General features: G+C 37.7%; 1 protein-coding gene and 1 long non-coding RNA gene across 10 annotated transcripts in view; one reads left to right on the forward strand and one right to left on the reverse strand.

Moving 5' to 3' along the window:
- Nucleotides 1-20949, forward strand: part of LOC112161386 — a 120930-nt gene that overhangs the window by 49247 nt on the left and 50734 nt on the right. The window contains exons 2-4 of one of the 3 annotated variants that reach the window (XR_002921869.2): nt 4805-4923; nt 10027-10147; nt 14553-14949. This is a non-coding gene — a long non-coding RNA (uncharacterized LOC112161386). Of the gene's footprint in view, nt 1-4802; nt 4924-10026; nt 10148-14552; nt 14950-20949 lie in introns of those variants that run through there. The other 2 variants (XR_004949201.1, XR_002921865.2) reach the window with 2 other exon arrangements.
- Nucleotides 4554-20949, reverse strand: part of pax2a (paired box 2a) — a 37970-nt gene continuing 21574 nt past the window's right edge. For 2 of the 7 annotated variants that reach the window (XM_024296450.2, XM_024296447.2), the window contains 5 exons: nt 19172-19292; nt 12196-12387; nt 10073-10174; nt 6696-6782; nt 4554-6530 (listed from right to left, as the gene is read on the reverse strand). In XM_024296450.2, coding sequence (XP_024152218.1) covers nt 6409-6530; nt 6696-6782; nt 10073-10174; nt 12196-12387; nt 19172-19292 — 624 coding nt within the window. In that variant the 3' untranslated portion in view covers nt 4554-6408. Of the gene's footprint in view, nt 6550-6695; nt 6783-10072; nt 10175-12195; nt 12388-19171; nt 19293-20949 lie in introns of all 7 variants that reach the window. The other 5 variants (XM_024296452.2, XM_036215565.1, XM_036215566.1 and 2 more) reach the window with 3 other exon arrangements.

Here is a 20949-nt window from a genome sequence, read left to right on the forward strand (position 1 = left end):
GACTAGATTTTCAAATTTCGGTTGTGGGTGGAGTCAGCCTCCAACTTCCCTGTTTGGTTACCCTTTAAACTTAACGATGAAGATTTTCCCCTTAACGTTAAACTGGAGGCTAACTACCAGACGCTAGCTTCTGCTAGCATCGCTGGCTCTTTTCTCCCTGAAGAAACTTTACAAACACGTTTTATTGTTTGTTTTTTTGTAATTATCTTTGAGCCACTAGCTTAGCAATCCAGGTAGCCATGCAGTTAGCCGCATTAAGTCACATGGCCAAAACAGATGTTGTAAACAGAGGATTTTCAAAATAAAACTTCCTTCAGAATCAAAACTTAACCTAAACGGAAATAATTAAAGTTAATTTATGAGCAAAAAAATAAAGAAAAAAATCACATCCTGGTCTTGATTTTTAGACTAATGTGTATTTGTTTAGTGATAGACATCTCTTTGTACATTGCAAATAATTGCTTTCCTTGGGAGGTGTAGGCACCATGAAGCAGCAAGTTAAAAAGGTCAGGCATGCTGGAACAGTTTATTAGCATCCCAAAGACATCTCCCGGAGACGGTCCGAGGCATAATTACCTGGATAAGATACAGATGAATACTGTTTTTTTGGGGGGAAAAGGCAAGGTTGGTTGGATGTTGGCTTTGTCTCCATTAACCTGGAGCACGGTGTTAAAGGATCTGTTTGTGGAGAGGAAATGACAGCGAGTCGAGCTGACGGGGCCGGGGTGAGACAGTTAAAGGCCCCTCGCTGCATAGGATAATTAATAAATAAAATACCAGGGGAGCCCCTGCCATGCCTCCGTCTATGACAGGGGCTGTCTCCAGTGCGCTAAAGCATTAAATGACCAATTTCTGTCAGACTAACTTCCACCGCGCTTTCTCCCCCTCTCTCTCTCATGCTCGCCCTCTCGTCTCCGGCACACTCTCACCCCTCTCTCCTCGTTTTCTGAAGTGGGGCTACTTTGCTCTCTTTGCAGTGAGTTTTTCAGCGACTGATGGCTCTAGTTCATTTCTGCTGAATTAATTGGTCCCTGAATGAATTCTGTTGACAGGGCAATTCATCATGTGTTTGGCCTGACAGTGACTGGGTGTTGGGGTGGGGGGTTCGTGCGTGCGTCTTTGTATGTGTGCGTGCGCCAGTTAAGGGGGTCGGTATGGGGAGCCAGTCAAAGGTGGTGGGGGGTTGGCGGTTGTGGCCTCCCACTTTTTCCTCCTCGTCTCTTCTTCTTTCTCGGTTGAGGCCGAAGAAGGAGGGGGTTTGGATGGGTCAGCTTTTTGTTATGCTGCAACACAAGACCTCCTCAGCTCTGACATAATCAGGTAGTATTTTGTGCGTAATTACTCGACGTGTTGCATAATGGCCATTCAAAGAAAGATAATCCAGCTCCCGAAGCGAAATCGCTCTACACTTCCGACTGATCTAACGGGAATGGGAATATTATAACAGCATATAGTTGGCAGATGAGGGTTGAGGAACATTGCATTTCTCCAGACAGCTCTTTGAGGGCTCATTATTCTAATTGCATACTAGCAGCGGCAAAGGATGCACACGGAGCCCGAGTGTCCTCTGAGCTTAAACATGGAGGAGACCTCTTTAGGCTGTGTTGAGTCAATCAATGCTCACTCATTACAAACATCACAAAGTCATGTTCTTGTCGCCTGGATGGTCTCACCCGCCAACAGTGAAAATAACCTCATAATCATTGCTTCTGTCAGGATCAGGATCATCAGAGGACCAGGCCGGAAAAAAGCCTCAGCGTGAGGTGAAGATATTCACAACTCGGATAGTTTGGCTTATTTTTGCTATAAGATATAAATTACACTTAAACCTTTTTTTTGTTGTTGTTGGGATTCTTTATACAACACTGCGCCACTGTGATGCCTCGTTTTTCCCAATCCATTTGGGATTAACGGAGTTAACGAAGGCACCATTGTGAACAATACGGCACCCATGCATCCACTAATTAAAACAGCTTCTAATGAGGCCTCGTTGATTGACACAGCAGAGTTGGCCTCTCCCCTCACTTGCATTAACTGTCACAGCCACATGATGAGGCTGATGACAGGCCGCCATGCAGACACATGACAGAACGTCAAGACTTGACCACCAGCGCGCCTCAAAGCAACGAGAGATATGAGGATTTTCAACCGAAATAGGGATTTTGGTGACAGGATTTTTAACATTTTCCACTTTAAAGAAATGACAATAGAAAAAAGTGTGATCAAATAAAATGGAAGATTATAATTTAGGCAAAGTTTGCGCACGTGCTGATATGTATAGTATCTTAATAATTTACCACCATTAAATTCAGTTAGGTCTAAACTGCATAAAATAGTAACTTTTTTTTAAATAAAATGTTGGAGGACAACTTTAAAGATTAGCTCTACTCTACCACTAATAAAAATTGAGACAATTTGTGTGATAAATCCAATAAAATATGAAAAAAAAGAAACTACTGAAAGCTAACAGTCAAAAAAACAAAAGCAACAAAAGTTGATTTGAAGTTTATGGTGTGAATCTTAATAAACATTCACACTATATTCTCCTGCTCCTGTCTGTACATTTCTTGTTACATCAAAACTAAATCACAGTGATTTCAGCATTCTTGGTATCAAAACTTTCAGCTTGAGGACATTAATGCTTGTATTTTTGGTATGTATAAACTTTAGAGTTTTTGAAATATTGAGCAAAATATGCCACAAAGGAAATTAACGAAAAAATCTTCAGATTTCATAATTTTAAGCAGATTAGAAACAAGTCTTTAAATATATTCATGGGCTATGTTTTCATCTGTTATAGTAATTTAAAAAAAAAAGTGTAGTTTAGCTAATATATTATCTATATACTAACAATTTGGCCTAATTTGTTGCCTACTGGAGATTTTAGGCGAATTTAGAGTTTAGCTTCTATTTTAGCAACATGCTAACGCTTTTGGCTAATTTAGTTTACTGAGGAATTTTGGAGTTTTGCTAATATTTTAGCAGCATGCTAACACTTTTGGCTAATTTGGCATTTACTTTGGTTCTTTAGGCTAATTTAGAGTTTAGCCTCTGTTTTAGCAACATGCTAATGTCTTTGACTAATTATAATGAGGAATTTTAGACTATTTTGGAGTTTTACTAGTTTTTAATCAACAAGCTGACTTTTTTGCCTAATTTGGCATCTACTGAGGTTATTATGGGCTAATTTGGACTTCTTATATTTAAGCAAAACACTAAATATTTTTGCAACACATTGGTATGTATTAGGGATTTTTAAGCAATTTTACAACACATTTTTCAGAAATGTAGGTCAACTTCAGAGCTCTTTCATAGTTCTTTAATGAAATTACCAGTCTTTTAGCAAATTTAACATTTTGCAAATAGCTTTTCAGCATAAAGCTTCAGCATCCTTAGCAACTTCTTTCAGCAAAAAACATTCACACTAGCATTATTGCAGGTAATGCAACTTTTCTAGTTAATGTTTGGGTTTTTTTTGGCTTAAACTCTTAAATGTAATCTTTTTTAAGAGTTGACTTTAACATATTTAGCCTCATTTAATTAATTGAGTCCTGGAGTCTTTGCCCACTAGCACCAATCATTATATTTACTGTGTGGAAACAGACGTGATTCAGGCCCAAGAGGCCCAGCTTGTGGAATATCACCAAGTCAAGCTGACAATGAGGGTGAAGCGTTTGAGTAAATTTTGCACGTGCTTTGCTGGCCCCCGTGGCAGGGGCCTCTCCATACGGGTTTGAGAAGCCCAGAGGATGACAGGTGCTTTTCGTAATGCCTAACTGATGAGAGCCAATCAGTGGGCCACATTCTGCTGGTGTGTGTGTCTCTTCTCCTGTTGTTGTCATCTGGCCTGCTAAAGTAAAGATGAGCTTGACTGACAGATGCATCCGGGTTCACAGTTTATTGGTTTCTACGAGAGAGCCAGATATGCCAATTTAGACAGGGTAGTGACAAAAAAGTTCCCATCTAAATGGAATAATTTCACCACTGGGAATTCTCAGCTGGGAGAAGATGGAGTGTCTGTTTTTTTATCTTTTAACAAGGCCTGAATGACACACACACACAGGACAGTTAGGTGCTGACAGAAACAGCAGCTTTTGATGCTTCACAGGGGATCCATGAAATAAACAATAGGCAGAGGAAGCCGAGAAATTGAATTACAACTCGTTTGGTTTGTGTGTTTCCAAGAGCGGGAGAGAGGCAGCACCAGTGTGGTGGTACAGCCGGATGAAACCAATGCATCAATAAATATAGTGGGAGCTGAGGAAACGCTCTCTTGCTTCCCCAACTGTCTTTGTTTAACTCTCTTCTGTCAGTCCTGTGCACGCATGCATCAATAAATATATATATATATATATATTTCCTTTTTGCAACACAGTCTAATTAAAGTGCAATCATATTTCATTTCCTTGCATGGCCACACACGTGCAGCTTTCATGTAATAATATTTCAGAGTTGTAACCCATTGTGTCGTACAAACTGTTCATAAAAGCAAACATCAATATCCCAGCAGCTACAAGGATTCTGGATAATGAGGAGACACCAAGTCAATGACAGACATATAAAAGAATTTATTTCTCATGTGCACAAAAAAAAGAATTGGAACAAAACAGAAACAATATTTGAGGCCACGAGACTTTCCTTTTAGGTTTTCCTCAGAAATGTTTCATCTTTACATCTTTAGCTCCACTTCCTACAGCAAAGACTGTGCCTGAGCGCTCGCTGCCCCCATTTCCACGCAGTTCACAGAAGCAGGCGAATCCCCAAGTGCAAGTTTTTTTGTTGTTTTTTTTTTGTTTTTTTACAGGGTAGCCTCTCATGGAGAGTCCAGCTGCCTGTTTCTCTGCTTTCTGATGCCCTCACAATGACATCTGCTCCTAAAGTCACACCAGCTTGTGAAGGAAAAACGGAGTAAAACAAGGAAAAGTGAGCGGTGGGAGATGCTTTTGTTTGGATGCATGGGATCAACAGCTTCTTTGATTGTTGCCAAAAAGTAATCTCACACCAGTGCGGGTTTTTTTTGCATTCTTTTTAAACGTTTATACTGTCCTGGTTGTGGGTCGGTTAACAAGAAAATACAGAAAGCCATTAAACTCATTGCATAGTGACATAAAACATCATGAAATTAAAAGACAACCTATGGGATGTTAGCATCTAGCCATAGGCTGCACAGCAGTTGTGCTTACCCCTCAGAGCACAACATTACATTAAGACACAAATGTAATGCATGTTTTTTTTTTTTTCAGTCTTTTTATGTACAAAGGGAGCCGGTATATTATTATTATTATTATTATAATGATGATACTGTGACAGTGTGTGTGACATTATATTTACAGAAAAAGAACTGTACTCACATTATACATAAATCATCCTATAAAGCAGCGCTTTGTTGCAGTTATTGAGTTACAGAGATGCTCCCTCCCCTTTTAAATCACAGTCTTGCTCAACATGTACACATGTTCAGTCTCGACGTATTCAAAGGATAATACTGCTTTAGTTATGCATACACATACTGTAAATCAAATATTAAATATCAAACTAAGTCTTTGGCAAATGTAGAGTACATTCACAAAAAAAAGAAAAATGCCAAAATGAATCAGTGTTTCAGAAGGAAGTGAAAATGCGTCCTCAAAGGCCATTTATATCACGGAACAGGTGTGAATTTAGCTTGACAAAACAGGTTTGTAAGGCAATTATTGGAGCTAATTTACAGTCTGTTTACACACCTTTCTAGAGTTTGTAGGCATCTAGTGGTAATGAAAGGAGTTTTAGCTTCCAGTGTAGTCAGTCACTTAGAGTGAACGTACCGACCAATCAGGGAAAAGAAGGTAAAGATGCTGAGACTGTAGTGCAAAACGTAGCAAAGGATTCAGTAACTAAAAAAGTGAGTGAGACCCTTTGAAATGACTGAATGTTTTGTAAAATGATTGTTTGTCACAGAGGGGGGCAAGCAGAGTTTAGCTGATGTTTAGAGAGCAAAAGAGTCAAAGCACCAAAAATGTGGAGCCACCGCTACACCGCCCACGTCACAGAAAAGCCTTTCCAGTCATTACACGACCATTGACATCTCCCTTTGACTTTATTTCTTCTTCTTCTTCTTCCCAGCAGAAAAATACTGCAGTTCATGACATAAAGGAATGTGAGGATCCATGAATAAAATAACAACAACAACAGCAACAAAGAAACATGAGAATAAAACCCACAACATTTTCCACATGGTAGTCTTCACACGGTTTTGTTCAGTTTATATTTTATGATATATATTTATATAATCTCTTAAAAGTCATTCTGGAATTGTTCAGGCCTGACAGGTGAGCTCCCGAAATGTTTAACGTTGAAGCCCGGCGCCGACTTTGCCCGTCCCTCCTCCGCATCGCGAAAAGACGAGGGGAGTCCACCTCGCTCCCCTCCTCAGACGGGGACAATATGGAGGCCGAAGCTCTGGCCCCGCAGTTTGAGCTGGTCTCCGGGGTAACTAGTGGCGGTCGTAGGCAGTGGCAGCAGCGGGAGGGGCGGAGCCACGGGATGCGGCACTATAATAATAAGGGGAACCTGAAAGTTAACAGAAGAGCGAGCCGTTGGAAACCACGAAGTCAGACATTATGTAAGATAATCGTTATTATTTAAAGTCTGATTTTTAGGAAATTTTAGAGCAAATTACATAAAACAAATAAAGGACGATTTAGGCGAATACTTACTTAGTAGCGCTGGATTACTGAAACGCCAAGCTTCGTTATAAGTCGTGTACTGTGGATGGGAGTAAGGGTTTCCAGAAAAGTCTCCTCCTGAAGATTGAAAGAAGAAACAGAAATAGTTTAGCTGAATGTAAAGCATGTCAAGGCCCGGGGGCCGGATCCGGCCCTCCAGGTAATTATATCCGGCCCTCCAGATCATTTTATTTTATTGTTATGTTATATTGCACTTATTTCTAACTTTTATAACTTTGACAAAATATGTTTTTATGGAGAGTTAAATATAGAAAGTGATTTAAGGTTTAAGTTAATTTATTCTGGAAAAATATTCCTGTTTGTTTTTATTTACCGTTATGTTAAAAGTTACATTTTTAAAAATGTAATTTCAATAAATGTTTATCCTGTTCGGCCGCGACCTAAGAAGTGTTTTTTTTTGGCTCCCTGTGCGATTGAGTTTGACACCCCTGATCTATAGTATCAAAATAAAAAAAAAAGAACTTTTCCTTTTATTTTTCTGTTAAGTTGCAGAAAACCAAACTGTCTTTTAGACATTTTACACTATATCCGAATCACTATATAGCGTGTTCAGCATTTTTCAGTGTTGTCTGAATCTACTAATTCTACTAATAAATTTCCCAGAAGTCTTTGCGAAAAACTATTGTGCATCAATGCTCACTAGATTAGCAAATATATACCACAATGCATTGCGGTCGAACAATTTTGGACCAAAAACGTGTTTAAATATATATACTTTTTTTAATATACTATCCACATTTTTATCATCATAACACAATGGAGTCATAAATAAACATTGTGAAAAGTTTGTATTGGTTCGATTTTGATTTTGTGAAATCTATGACGTCATATCCGGCGTTTAAAAAAATGAAAGAAAAATAGTGAGCATCCGAATTGCCTTTAAAATCCAGTGCTCTATATAGTCCCAAACTATTTAGTTTTTAGTAGTTAGTGGTCAGGGAGGGATTTTGGACACAACCTTAGTTTTATTGATTGATCAGTTTTGTGTTACAGGTGACGTAAGTTTGAATTAAAGATGTTCTTTTAGTGTAAACTTTAGATTTTGTCAATTTTTTGGGGGGAGGGGGGTGTTTTTAACATGCTCTTGTAGCATTTTCTCTCATGATGCAGGAAATATAGAAATAAAATTAACTGTGGGAGGAGACAAAAAACAGAAGGCATGATGGGAAATTAGTGCAGGCTTACTCCCCACCAACTCAGAGGCAAATTTCTGATGAACTCCTGGTGCTCTGCAGAAAATATGCTCTAGAAAACAGCAGGTTTTTGGATTTTGTCTAAAGACTTCCTAATTAAAAAACACTTTTAAAAGAGATCAAAAGCACTTTAATGCAAAGATCTTAATAGAGTTAAACATAAATTAGTTCCAAAGAATATACAGAAACTATTTACTTTAAGAGTTAAGTCAGTATGATTTAAGAGGTCTTTTATACTTTGAACAGGTTAAAGTTCAAACCAATATTAAGATGAAATGTGTTTCAGTTCTTGGTGGGAAATTATAGAATAAATAGAATGATGAATTAAAATTAAGTTGTTGTTTTTTTGCAGTTTAGAAAACGTCTAAAATCTAAATGTATAAATGATTATAGAACATATACGTATTTATTTGTAAAAGATTTTTTTTTCCTTGATTGTATTAATTTGAATTTTTAACGTGATCAGCATGGACTTGATAGAAAGGCATCTAATAAGCGTCAAACGCTTCTCTTTTTATTGGTTGTTTGTGTATTCTGTACATTTTTGGGAAGTTACCCAAATGGCAAACTAAACCAATAAAACCTAAACCTTAAAAAAAAAACGAAATCTTAACTGAACAGAGTTGTATTTTCTCAGTTTACTCCGTACAGCTCATGTTTCATTTCTATCTGACCCTCCAGATCATTTTATTTTGTTGTTATTAATGACCCCATGTTAACTTGCGCTAATTTCTAACTTGTATAATTTTGACAAAATATATTTTTATGGAGAGAAGAATATTAAAAGTTATTTAAGGTTTACGTTGATTTATCCTAGAATATTATTCCTGCTTTATTGTTCATAATTTTGTTAAAAAGTTACAGTTTTAAAAAAGTTTTAAAAACTGGCATTCTGCTCGCTTTTTGGACTGAGTTGGTATTTACTGAGATTTTCTTTTGGCTACTTTGGAGTTAAGCTAATATTTCAGCTACATGCTAGCTGTTGTGGCTAATTTAGGGTTTTTTGTGTTTTTTCAGGCTGTTTTGGTGTAGGCTAATGTTTACACACTAGCTGTTTTGGCTAATTTAGGCTACTTTGAAGTTTAGCTATTTTTTCAGCTACATGCTAGCTGTTTTGGCTAACTTATCTTTTTTTTTGTTGTTTTTTAGGCAAATTTGGCATTTAGCTAATATTTTAGCTGGCAATTAGCTTCTACATTATTTAGCTATCAATTTCAGCATCTTCAACTATCAGCATTAGTATCTTCAGCTGCCAAATTCTGCTTACATCATTCACACTAGCATTATCACAGGTAATTCTATATATGTAGTTCATTATTGTGTTAAAAAAGTTATGGTTTTAAGATTTTAAAAATGTTTTTTTAGAGTGTTTAATAAATGTTCAGGATTGTTTTGGATTTTGGCCTTGTGTGCGATTGAGTTTACACCCCAGATTTACAGGGTTCAGAAAGTTCTGTACAGGTTTTGTTCTTTTAGAGCTAAAAAATGATAATTTTTTGACTTTTAACAGTCAAATGTCTAAATCTTTTTCCTTCAGCATCAAGTAAACCCTGCAGGTCTTTGTTTAACTCACTGTATTTAGACTAGCTTAGCATTTCCATCTAGGTGGTGCAGGTGGAAACGTTCTCTAAGGATTGCTGTGTTTTCACCCGTTGGTAGGACAGATCTGGCAGCGATGGCATCCTCACCGCTGGTTGTGTAACTTGAGCTCATCCCTGAGAGAGATAGTGATTTAAATATTTACAGGCCCTCCACGCCTCTGTGTTTTGACCCTTAACTGTTTGCTGTGAACCTGAACTGCAGGTTAAGTAGAGGGGAAAGAGATACGCTCTGCAGCCCTGGGTGTCCGGGGAGGCGAGGAGAGGAGCAAAAGCAGTGTTTATCGACGGGGCTGGTGAGAGTGCGCTGTGTGGACACGGCAAGGGTAATGAGCGCTGGGAGCTGGAGTGTAACTGAGAGGAACTGTCCTATCTCATGGCCACTGATTGCGATAATCGCCTATCGAGTTTATCTAATGTCCTCATCCACAGATGCTAACCGCAGTCTTACAAGGCAAAAACTAGCCCGCTCCAGTCCTCAAGGTTTCCTCGTCATCTCTCTACTTTCAGATGACTTTTACTTTTGTGTGCTGAGAACAAAAGCAACACAACTCACCAGGAACCATCCCTGCCAGCGTGGAGGTGGGGTAGCTGCCTTGTCCTGTCGGGGGGACGTGAGGCGGGTAGCCAGGTAAGGTGGTGCTGGCCATGTCTCGACCTGCAGGTACAAAGAGCGCTTTGTTTTATTTGCTCAAAGGCACAAACGATGATTTGTATGCCTTTCTACGTGAGTCATCACTGATACCCAGCCAGCGCTGGATCTACAATAGTGTTTAGTCATGGGACTCTGTAACCCTGAAATCTGATTTCACATCTCTGCTCTCAGCAGCTTTTGTCTCCTATAAGCCTGTTAAAAAAAGGAATTATTCCAAAGAATGTTCAAATTTGTTTAATATCCCAAGCCATTTATTATGAGTTGGAAACATTTTACTGCCATTTATTTAATGCTTGTTGTGTCACAACAAATCCATCAGAAAAAGAATATTAGTTCTGCCTCAAAATCCAATAATAGTAGGAAAATTCTGCTAAAATATGGTTATTTTTGAAGGATCTTTTCATATCAATGCAATTTATAAAAAACTTTTGTTTTTTTTAAGTGAGGCACCAACTTTTTCCTTTAAAAAATATTGTTTTTTGTGCTTTAGCACTGATTTTTTTTAAGTAAAACAGGAAAATCTTTAGTCAATTATTGTTTTTTTATTGTTTTAGTCAATTATCGTTTATTAGATGTTTGTGTCAAAACAAATGTATCAGAAGAAGAATATCAGTTGTGCCTTAAAGTACAATTATAGTGGAAAAATTATGCTAAAATATAGTTGTTTTTGAAGAATTCTACTTATGAGAAACTTTATTTTTTTTTAAAGTGAGGAATCAACTTTTTCCTTTAAAAATAATGTTTTTTGTGCTTTGGCACTGACTTTTTTTTTCAAGTAAAACAGGAACATTTTTAGTCATTTTTTGCTTTATTGATTTATTCAATTATCATTTATTAGATATTTGTTTGAGTCACAACAAATCAATCAGAAAAAGACTATTCGTTCTGCCTGAAAATACAATAACAGTGGAAAAATTATGCTAAAATATAGTTATTTTTTAAAAATACTATTTACCTACAACTTTTGTTTTTTTTAAGTGAAGCACAAACTTTTTCCTTTAAAAATAATGTTTTTTTGTGTTTTGGCACTGACCTTTTAAAGTAAATACAGAATGTTTTTAGTCATTTATTTCTTTTTTTGTTTTATTGTTTTAGTCACTTATCATTTATTAGATATTTGTTTGAGTCACAACAAATCAATCAGAAAAAGAATATTTTTTCTGCCTCAAATACAATAATAGTGAAAATTGTGCTAAAATATAGTTGTTTTTGAAGAATACCATTTATGAAAAACTTGTTTTTTTTAAGGGAAGCACAAACTTTTTCCTTTTAGAAATATTGTTTTTTTCTAGAAAAAACAGGAAAAAAATTTTTTGTCAATTATGTAAAAAATCTGTCAGCAAGGACGCTGTTAGTGGTAAAAAAATAGACTTTTGATGGACTAAAGGAAGAAAAACACCCTAAAAATTGATGTAAAAATGCTGAAATTTCCCTATTTCTTCCGGGTCTGGAGGTGCCAACATTTTTCCCACAGGTTAGTCCGCACATATTTCATTGTTCATTTCTTTGCTGCAGCGACAGAATCCATTCAGAAAAAGCAAAGACACATTAGTGAAGTGCTTCTGTCCGAAGCATTAAACTGACAGCAGCGTCCAGCCAGTGAGCGCTCTCTCTGCTCACCGCTCCACATTCAGACCTCTAATTACCAGCGACAGCGTTGGCCTGGCTGGATGAGGGGGCACACAAAACTGGGAGGTTTCAATCGTCAGCATCAGCCCCGCATCCCTGCCACAACCATCCCCCAGACCTGGAGCCTGGACGGACTGGAAGGTCCATTGTTAACCCGGGAGACGAGCGAGGGGTCAAACGTAGAGAAAAGCATTGTGGGAAGGGGAGGACAGCGGCCTCTGTTAATGAGGGCCAAACAGTCAGTTTAGCTTGTGTGTACAAAACAGCAGAGCAACGGCGCAGCATGAGAGGCGGCGGCTTTGATTGGCTGCTCAACAGAGAAATACTTGTGAATAAGCACAAATCAGCTCAGACGGATTCATTCACTTTGGGGGGCCTTATCGGTGAAGCTGTACCTGCTATAAACGGCTGGCTGTAGCAGGAGCCGTGGGCATGGGAGAGGAAGCTGGGGGTGGAAGCATCTACAGAAAGGCTGGGCTGGTGGGGCAAGACGTCAGCTAGAGCAGAGGAGGGGGTGAAGGGGGCAAAAGATGCCTCATGGGGCTCCCGCTTTACACTCATGGAGGGTGGGTATGATGGGTGAGAGTCTGGCACACAAATGAAACATAACAAAACTTAAAAGAATGCAGTCATGAATGGATTCAGATGTGTTGGAAACAAAACATTTACACCCTTAAAATAGTTCACAAACTTAAAATGCTTCAAGAATACTGAACAGAAAGCAGTCTTTAGAGCTTGATTTGTTCATTTACTTAGCTTATAATAATAATCTTATATGCATCCAGAAGTAATTCATTCAACTAAGTGGAAACATACACCAGTGAATGCTGCAACAACACACTGCGCCTGATCAATCAAGCTCAAATGCATACAAAATTTCCCCAAGGTTTTGAGAAAACAAACAACATAATCTCACGGCTGCCTTCTCGCAATAAATTCACTTCAACCAGTAACAGTCGGTCTGCCGACAGTTCGGAGCTTTGATCTCATTTTTCTGATGAGCCGAGGCGGTTTTTCTTTTATTCAAGTGCAATAAATGTCAGATCCGTCTCTGGCCTTTTTCTGCTACACTGAGGCCTGTTTCTGACACTCCAATACCAAAGATAGGCTTTAAAACTCGAGTAAAAAGGACATTTGGCATTTTTATGAGGTTAATTAATCAGATTTACACACATTTACAAAGTAATTTAGGTAAAAGTGGAAGAATTTAGTCAGCCACTAAACTGGCAGTTGTGCATTTATTCATAACCCAAATAATTTATGTTTTAAAGAACATTTTGAATTGAAAACTAGTAATTTTTGGATAAAATCTCTGGCAAAGACACAATAATCTAACTGGACTTTGAGTTTTAGTGGTCAAAACTGTCAGGTGTGAAGAAATTAAGACACTCATTAAATAACTGGAAAAATGTTCATATAACCACGTCTAATCTTATTTTGAAAAACTTCTATAAAAGAGGCCTATTTCTGACGCCCAGATTTCATCTACAGGCTCTAAAACTCAAGTAAAAGAGAAATCTGCCATTTTTTATGAGATTAATTAATCAAAGTCACACAAAATTAAAAGTAATTTAGGTAAAAGTTGAATAATTTACTCATCCGCCAAACTGGCTGCTGTGCTTTTATTCACTAACCAAATAATTTATGATTTAAATACAGAACAAGTATTTAAATTTTATTAAATCTGAGCATTTTTTTGGAAAAAATCACTGGCAAAGACATAATACTCTAAGTGGGCTTTGAGTTTTAGAAGTCAAAATTGTCAGGTGTGAAGAAATTAAGAAACCCTTATTAAATAAATGTCTTGAAAAATATTCATATATCAACGTCTAATCTTATTTTGTAAAAGAAATGTGAAAAATAGACTTAATTCTGACGCTCACATTTCATCTACAGGCTCTAGAACTCAAGTAAAAGGGAAATCTGGTGTTTTTTGTGAGATTCATTAATCAAAGTTGCACAAAATTACAAGTTAATTTAGGTAAAAGTTGATTAATTTAGTCATCCACCAAACTGGCAGTTTATAACCAAATAATTTATGTTTTAAAGTGAAAAAAAGTATTGACATTTGATTAAATTTGAGCTATTTTTGGATAGAATTTCTGGCAAAGACAAAATACTCAGGTGAGAAGAAATTAAGACAAACTCATTGAATGTTCATATATAAATAGGTTATTTTGAAAAAATAACTTCAAATAAAAATCAAACTAAAACATTACTATTATTCTTATCATAGAAAAACAAAAAATCACATTTTAAAGGAGGTTAAGATTTGGACCTCCTGTTAGCTATTTTTGGATGAAACTGCATCATTGAGACACTTTCGTGTCCCTTAAATGGGTTTAAATTTAAGCAAAAGCAGAAATGACATTTTATAGAAAGTTTTAAATCATTTTTTTAACGTCAATTTATATCAGTTGGATTACAAATACTTAAAAATTGATATTAAATGTGTATCCAAACATGTGGGGTGTCCTAAATGTTTCACATTACTGCAGTTTAGCTCTAAAATATACGATGTTTTATATAGTTAGGACTCTAAAGTCTCCTTTATAGAAACATTATGTGACCTCGTTTATATGGGGTAATTCGTATTACAAGAATCCCATCAGATTTAAAAAAATGTGTGGTTGTGTGTTCATCTCTCCCGTAAGTGATTGTTGTTCCTTTAGATATATTGTGTTATCGTGTTTTGATGTGTGCTCCAAGTTGTTTACACCGTATATGAGATTTCCTGCATATCTACCCCCAGCTTCTGTTTTCTCAACCCCCGGGCAACCGTTGTCAAACAGACAGCGGCTACAGCGTAACAGCAACTGATACAAATGCTGCGTTCAAGACCACTGAACTCTGAAACTAATCAGATATGGTGTTGCTTATTGTCCTGGAGACGAGGCAGCGCCCGGGAAAAGGGAGCCTGTCAAATCAGAGGCCCTGATGATGGAGATGGAAGATAAACTCGGGGTCCACGGGGACCTTGTTCCCCCTGCAAACACATCTCTGGGAGAGAGGAGGTGGTATAGAGTTCTCCAGCATCTGTCTGTGCTCCACCACAGATACCACATCTACAGACCCCATCAACCATAGAAATGGACCGTTAAGAACCTGCACCAATCCTGGCAGTGATGCTTCAGGATACAGACTGTCAAGTGAGCGTTTCACTTTTAAATGTGCACAGAGGAAGTTTGGTGTATTTAATGGTATTTTCAAAGTAAAACTTTTTTTGTGCTGTGTCAGCGAAAAACCTTCTCCTGAGGAGAATCTGGAGCATTATACTTAAAATACTGCTTTTGTTTACCCACATCGATGCTGCGTCTAGTCGTAAAAACCGACACACAAGAGCAATAGCCAAAGGTTGCTCCTAATTATGAACGAGAATATTTACAGGGCGCAATTCCCCATTCACGGTTTTAGAAGCGTTCATTATCAAATGTGTGCTCAAAGGTTAGTGGGGAGCTTTGGGGAGGAAAGGGGGTGCAAAGAATTAATTTAAAGTGCGGAGCTGCAGGCATTTACTGAGCGGAGATGAGACGTTTGTCTCCAAGATGCACAACCAGGATTGGCCATCACTTCATTTTTAACACAAAAGAAGAGTTAAAATGTTTCTAAAATCACGTTTTTTATCAGATTAATTCACAAAAAAAGATACTTTAGAAAACTGAGATATAAAAATATAAAGGAAATCCATCCCTTCTTCACAGGACAGAATATACCTTGAAGCTTAAGCAGAAATTTTCCCTATTAAACAAGTTAAAAAACAAAATTTGCTACACATTTAACTAAAAAAAAGGTAATATGGGGAGCAATATTACCCAAAACCCACCCAAACGACCAAGCAAACATAAAATATAAACATATTATATATTTTTTTAATACTAATTCTAACTCCCTATAATATGCTAAATACATATTTGATTATAGGCGCCCTCCCCTTCCCAAAAAGAGTCTCTTCCACACATTAGGGTAAACAGAGGACACAAAAGATGGCCAACTTTGCGTTGACTAGGAATGCAAAACTGAGCACTTCATTAATCATTCATCTTTAATAGATTATGCAAATTTCGGGACATAAAAATCAACAAGATCAATAACTGCATGAATTTTAATTGGGAGCAAAAAAACATTTAAAGAATGAATATAATCTTGTGGCTCCATCCAGTATGAGAGCATAATTTATTGATAATTGGATCCCAGCCTAAGTGAGGAAGGTAATTTAGCTGTTTTTCAGGCTTGGCATGCATTCCTATTTACAGGGTTTGCTAATGGCAGAGAAAATAATATCATGCACTAACAACCTACACTCTGCCTCACGCATTACTTTGCATACTTTAAGTAATAAAAGTTTACTGGATATTACCACAAGTTCACTTTTGTTTACATTCAGACCCTCATTTGAAGAGATCGTTAAATATTTCGTCATATTAAACTTCATTAAAAAAAAGTTTTGTCCGTCTGTGTCCTCTAGATTAGAATGCAGAACGTTGGGCCTCGCATGCTTCCCAAGCCTCCAGGTGCCTTGAAGGCCACCTGCTATGAGCGTGTTCCCCAGAGCGAGACCACTTTCATAGGAGGAGTCTAGCATAAAAGACAAAAACACACCTTTCTTCTCCTGAGGCCCAACTTTCCGCAGAATAGATACCTCCCACATCTTGGGGCATGAAAAAGGGGGCTTTCTTTTCCCATAGCTCTCGGTCCGGAGCTGGACTGCAGGGATCATATGAGAGGGAGGGGAGGGGGGGTTCTGCCATTTTCAATCACGCCGTCTTCCTCTTTACTTACTTTCCCTCTGTCTGTCTCACACACTGAATACTTTCATTGACATTGATTCCCACTGCATAATTATAGGACTTTTAATAAAAGTCTGGCATATTCCTCTGGAGTAACCAGTAAACATGATCGCTCATGGGAAAAAAGAGACTTCCACTAGAAAAGTTGCATTATCTGCTATAATGCTTGTGTAAATGTTTTTTGCTGAATGTAGTCGCTGAAGATGCTGAAGTTTTTTGCTGAAAATAGTGATGCAATTTTCTTTAATTGTTAAAGTGATTTGCTGAAAATGCAAAAGCTATTTAGACAAATGTTAAATTTTATAAAAGACTGAAAATGTTTAAAGAACCATGAAAGAGCGCTGAAGTTGACCTAAATTTCTAAAAGATTTGTTGTAAAATTGCTTAAAAAAATCCTAATCCATGCCAATTTAGCAAAAATATTTAGTTGCTTAAATATGAGCTTAACTCCAAATTAGCCCAAAAAACCTGAGTAGATGCCAAATTAGCCAAAAGAGCTAGCTCGTTGCTTACTAGTAAAACTCCAAAACAGCCTAAAATTCCTCAGTAAATTAAATTAGTCAAAATGTTATTCTGTTGCTTTAAGCTAAACTTTAAATTAGCCTAAAAAACCCAGCCAAAAACGTTAGCATTTTGGTAAAATAGAAGCTAAACTCTCAATTAGCCTAAAAAACACAGTAGATAACAAATTAGACAAAACGATGTTGCTAAAATAGAAGTTAAACTCCAAATTAACCTCTAAAAACCTCAGAAGGTAACACATTAGCCAAAAAACGTTAGCATATTGCTAAAATAGAAGTTAAATTTTAAATTAGCTTAAAAACCTCGGTAGAAAGCAAATTAGACAAAAATGTTAGTCTGTTGCTAAACTATAAGTTAAACTTTAAATTAGCCTATAAAAGCCTTAGTTGGTAACAAATTAGCCTAAAACATTACCATATTGCTAAAATAGAAGCTAAACTCTACATTAGCCTAAAAAAACAGTAGATAACAAATTAGACAAAATGTTAGCCTGCTGCTAAAATATAAGTTAAACTCTAAATTAGCCTATAAAAACCTCAAAAGGTAACAAATTAGCCAAAAACGTTAGCATATTGCTAAAATAGAAGTTAAATTCTACATTAGCTGAAAAACCCCAGTAGAAAGCAAACAAGACAAAAACGTTAGCCTCTTGCTAAAGTAGAAGTTACGCTGTAAATTAGGATAAAAAAATCAGAAGGTAGCAAATTTGCAAAAAACTTTAGCATATTGCTAAAATAGAAGTTAAATTCTAAATTAACCCATAGAAACTCCAGTAGAAAGCAAATTAGACAAAAACGTTAGCATGTTGTTTAAATAGACGCTAAATTCCAAATTAGCCTAAAAACCCCAGTAAATAGATAAATAGAAGCTAAATTTAGCCCACAAAAACTCCAGTAGATAAATTAGACAAAAATGTTAGCCTGTTGCTAAATTAGAAGTTAAACTCTAATTCAGCCTATAAAAACTATAAATAAATTAGTAATAAATTAGCCAAAAATGTTAGCTTATTGCCAAAATAGAAGGTAAACTCTTTTTTTTTTAGAAATTACTATAAAAGATTAAACACAATATATTACATATATATATATATATATATATATATATATATATATATATATATATTTAAAGGCTTGTTGTTAATCTACCTAAAATGCTGAATTTGAAGGCTTTCTCATTCATTTTCTATGGGGCATATTTTGCTAAATATTTCAAAAACTATAAAGTTTATGAATACCAAAAATACCAGCAGTAATGTCCTGAACAAGCTGAACGTTTTGATACCAAGATTGATGAAAAATGTAGCAGGAGAATCACTATAGTGTGAATGCTTACTAAGCAATCACAGAATTAAGCAGGTGGCCATCAACCTGGACAGCAGAGTATATGCGTTTGGAAACAGAACAACTAAAGTGGAGGACATTAAAAAAAATAAAAAATCCTCTAAAAAAAGCTAATATAATCTTTTATTAGCTTTTTTTTGCATTTATTTGTGTCTGTTTTTTGAAGCCAGAACCAGCGAGTCCCCGTGAAGCTCCAGCCGCTGTCAATCAGCGAGCTATGATAGGCTTTGATGACAGCGTCCTGCAGTGGCAAGTACAGCAGCTGTCTTTTATGAGAAGTGCTCCCAGTCAATCTGTTAGGGAGCCAATCTAGGCCAGCACAGTGGCCAGTTAGGAGTTGTGAGTGAAAGACCTGTAGGATTTAATGGGCTCAGATGGTCTTTCGCCTCAGTCTGTCACTTAGAAATAAATGTGGAGGGCCGGGAAAAAAAGAAAAACTTGAAAGCGTTTTTCTTTTTTTCAGAAGAACTGAGACCACTTTAGGAAGTTCCCATTTTTTCTTTTAAAATTAAATTTTTAAAATAAAATTTAAGTTGTAACCCAATTATTAGAAAGGGATTAAAATAATTGATTTGTAGGGAAAAAAAGGAGTATTTTTTTTTTTTTTTTTAAGAAAATGTCAGTTTTTCCCTCATTGACTGAGTTTGACCACCTTGGTGCAGATGTCTTGGACTGATGCAGCTGCGTCTTTAGAAGTCAACGTTGCATGGATCAGATTGTACCTGTCACAACGGAGTAGCTCTGGGAGACGCTGGAGGCGAGGTCTGAGCTGGCGCTGGTGGAGAGGCTCGGCTTCACGTCTTCCAGGCCGGCGTTCAGCGATGGGAGCGAGTACTCGTTTGCCTGTAGAGAAACACTGCATGAGGAGGACGTTTCACATTCCAACAGGTCATCAAATTCTCCATTTAAGACTAAAATTTGAGTTTTTCCGCGAACATCAACTCAGTCCCCATGATGATGTATGCGAGCATTAGGGCTTGTCTGAAGAGGGAGAGAGGGATGAGAGAGGGCTTGGGAGAGGAGTGAAAGGACGGGGTGTCAGCTGGCTCTTTGTGCTCCACTGCAGTCATCCCTGTGACCAGTCAAGGGAGGAGACATTCAGGGCTTTGTTACAGGAGAGACATGTGGTGTGTGCGCCATCGGATGTGTGTGTTTACGGAGACTACAACCTTAAAAATGTGTCCGTTTTGTTCAAAAATAGACTTTGAAACTGTTTGTCTTTTGTATATCATATTTGAACATTTTGCTAACCATTTGTTCCGATCCAAAAACTTTAGGTGCAGATCTGTTACATTGATTCGCTTTAATCCCTTGTTCAGAATCTGTGCAGTTGTGGGGAATCCTGTTTGTTAATGAGATGACATTTCCTGACCCGATTCGTCTTTGAAAGGATAAGTGTGTGTGCACACATTTGCGTCTGTGAGTGTTTGTGTCAGAGTGCATGTGTGCATCTGTTTGTCTCAATAGGTTGGGGTCCCTCAGGGCCGAGCTGGTGACCCCAGACTTGTCTGCCTCTATCCCAGATAAACTCTAATTGTCTGCTTACAACTGTTCCCTGGCACTAGGCTGGATGTTCCTCTCTATTCCGCTGGGCCCCAACAGCACAAGAGCCATTTTGTCATGCAGATGGGCTGTGGGTAGGGCTGGGCAGGGCTGGGCGGAGGGCGAGTGGCGAGCACAGAGGGACCTGAATGACCTGACCACATGGCTGCCAGAAGTGTGGGAGGGATGAGGCCTATTCAGGTTGGCCTCTTCAAAATGGTTTTTTAATGCTCCAACGCAGACACCAGACAAGCCTCTAATAGCCTAATATCCCACCTTTTCACCAGTTTAGGAAAAGGGGGGGGTGTTGGAAGCCGGCAGAAGAAAGGAGGTGCATGGAAGGAGTGGAAGGCGGCCTGATTAATATTACATTAAATTAAAACTGATTTTTCTGGACCATTCTGATGGCGTTTTTCTACCCCTTCCTTTAGCGCTCCCCTCGCCTTTTTAATACCTTCTCCTCCACTCTTTGTGATTGCAAGTCATTTCCAATTCGTTTTGGTATTGATCTTGCCGTAGAAATCACTTTGGTAATTAGCTGCATTAGGGGCTGTAAAGCAGGCTGAGGGGCTGTCCCTCTGATTTATCGCAGCTGTAATTCCTCGCGATCGCGCAGAGATGAAAATGAACTCAATTAGGGCACTGCAAAGGCTTCGTGGGTACCCACGTCGAGTTCCACTGCAGAATTAACGCTCTCTGGTTGTTTAGCAGTTTAATGAAGGTAAATAAAGGTTATCCTCTGTGATAAGTTGTAGGCTTTCAGGCAGACTCCAGCAAGAAGTTAAATAGAGCTTTTTGTCACAATTTGCCTCTCAGCATAACGAGACCCTCTGGGCAGCAGAGAATGTATTCCTTGAACGAAGTTATTTTTAGGCTTTTGTTTGCAAAAGTGCTGCATTGAATTCTGGGTACTAGCTGGACATACTTGTTAAGAGTCTATTTCACTACCACACCACAC

This window comes from Oryzias melastigma, linkage group LG15 (assembly GCF_002922805.2).
Source record: "Oryzias melastigma strain HK-1 linkage group LG15, ASM292280v2, whole genome shotgun sequence".
NCBI classification, from domain to species: domain Eukaryota; kingdom Metazoa; phylum Chordata; class Actinopteri; order Beloniformes; family Adrianichthyidae; genus Oryzias; species Oryzias melastigma.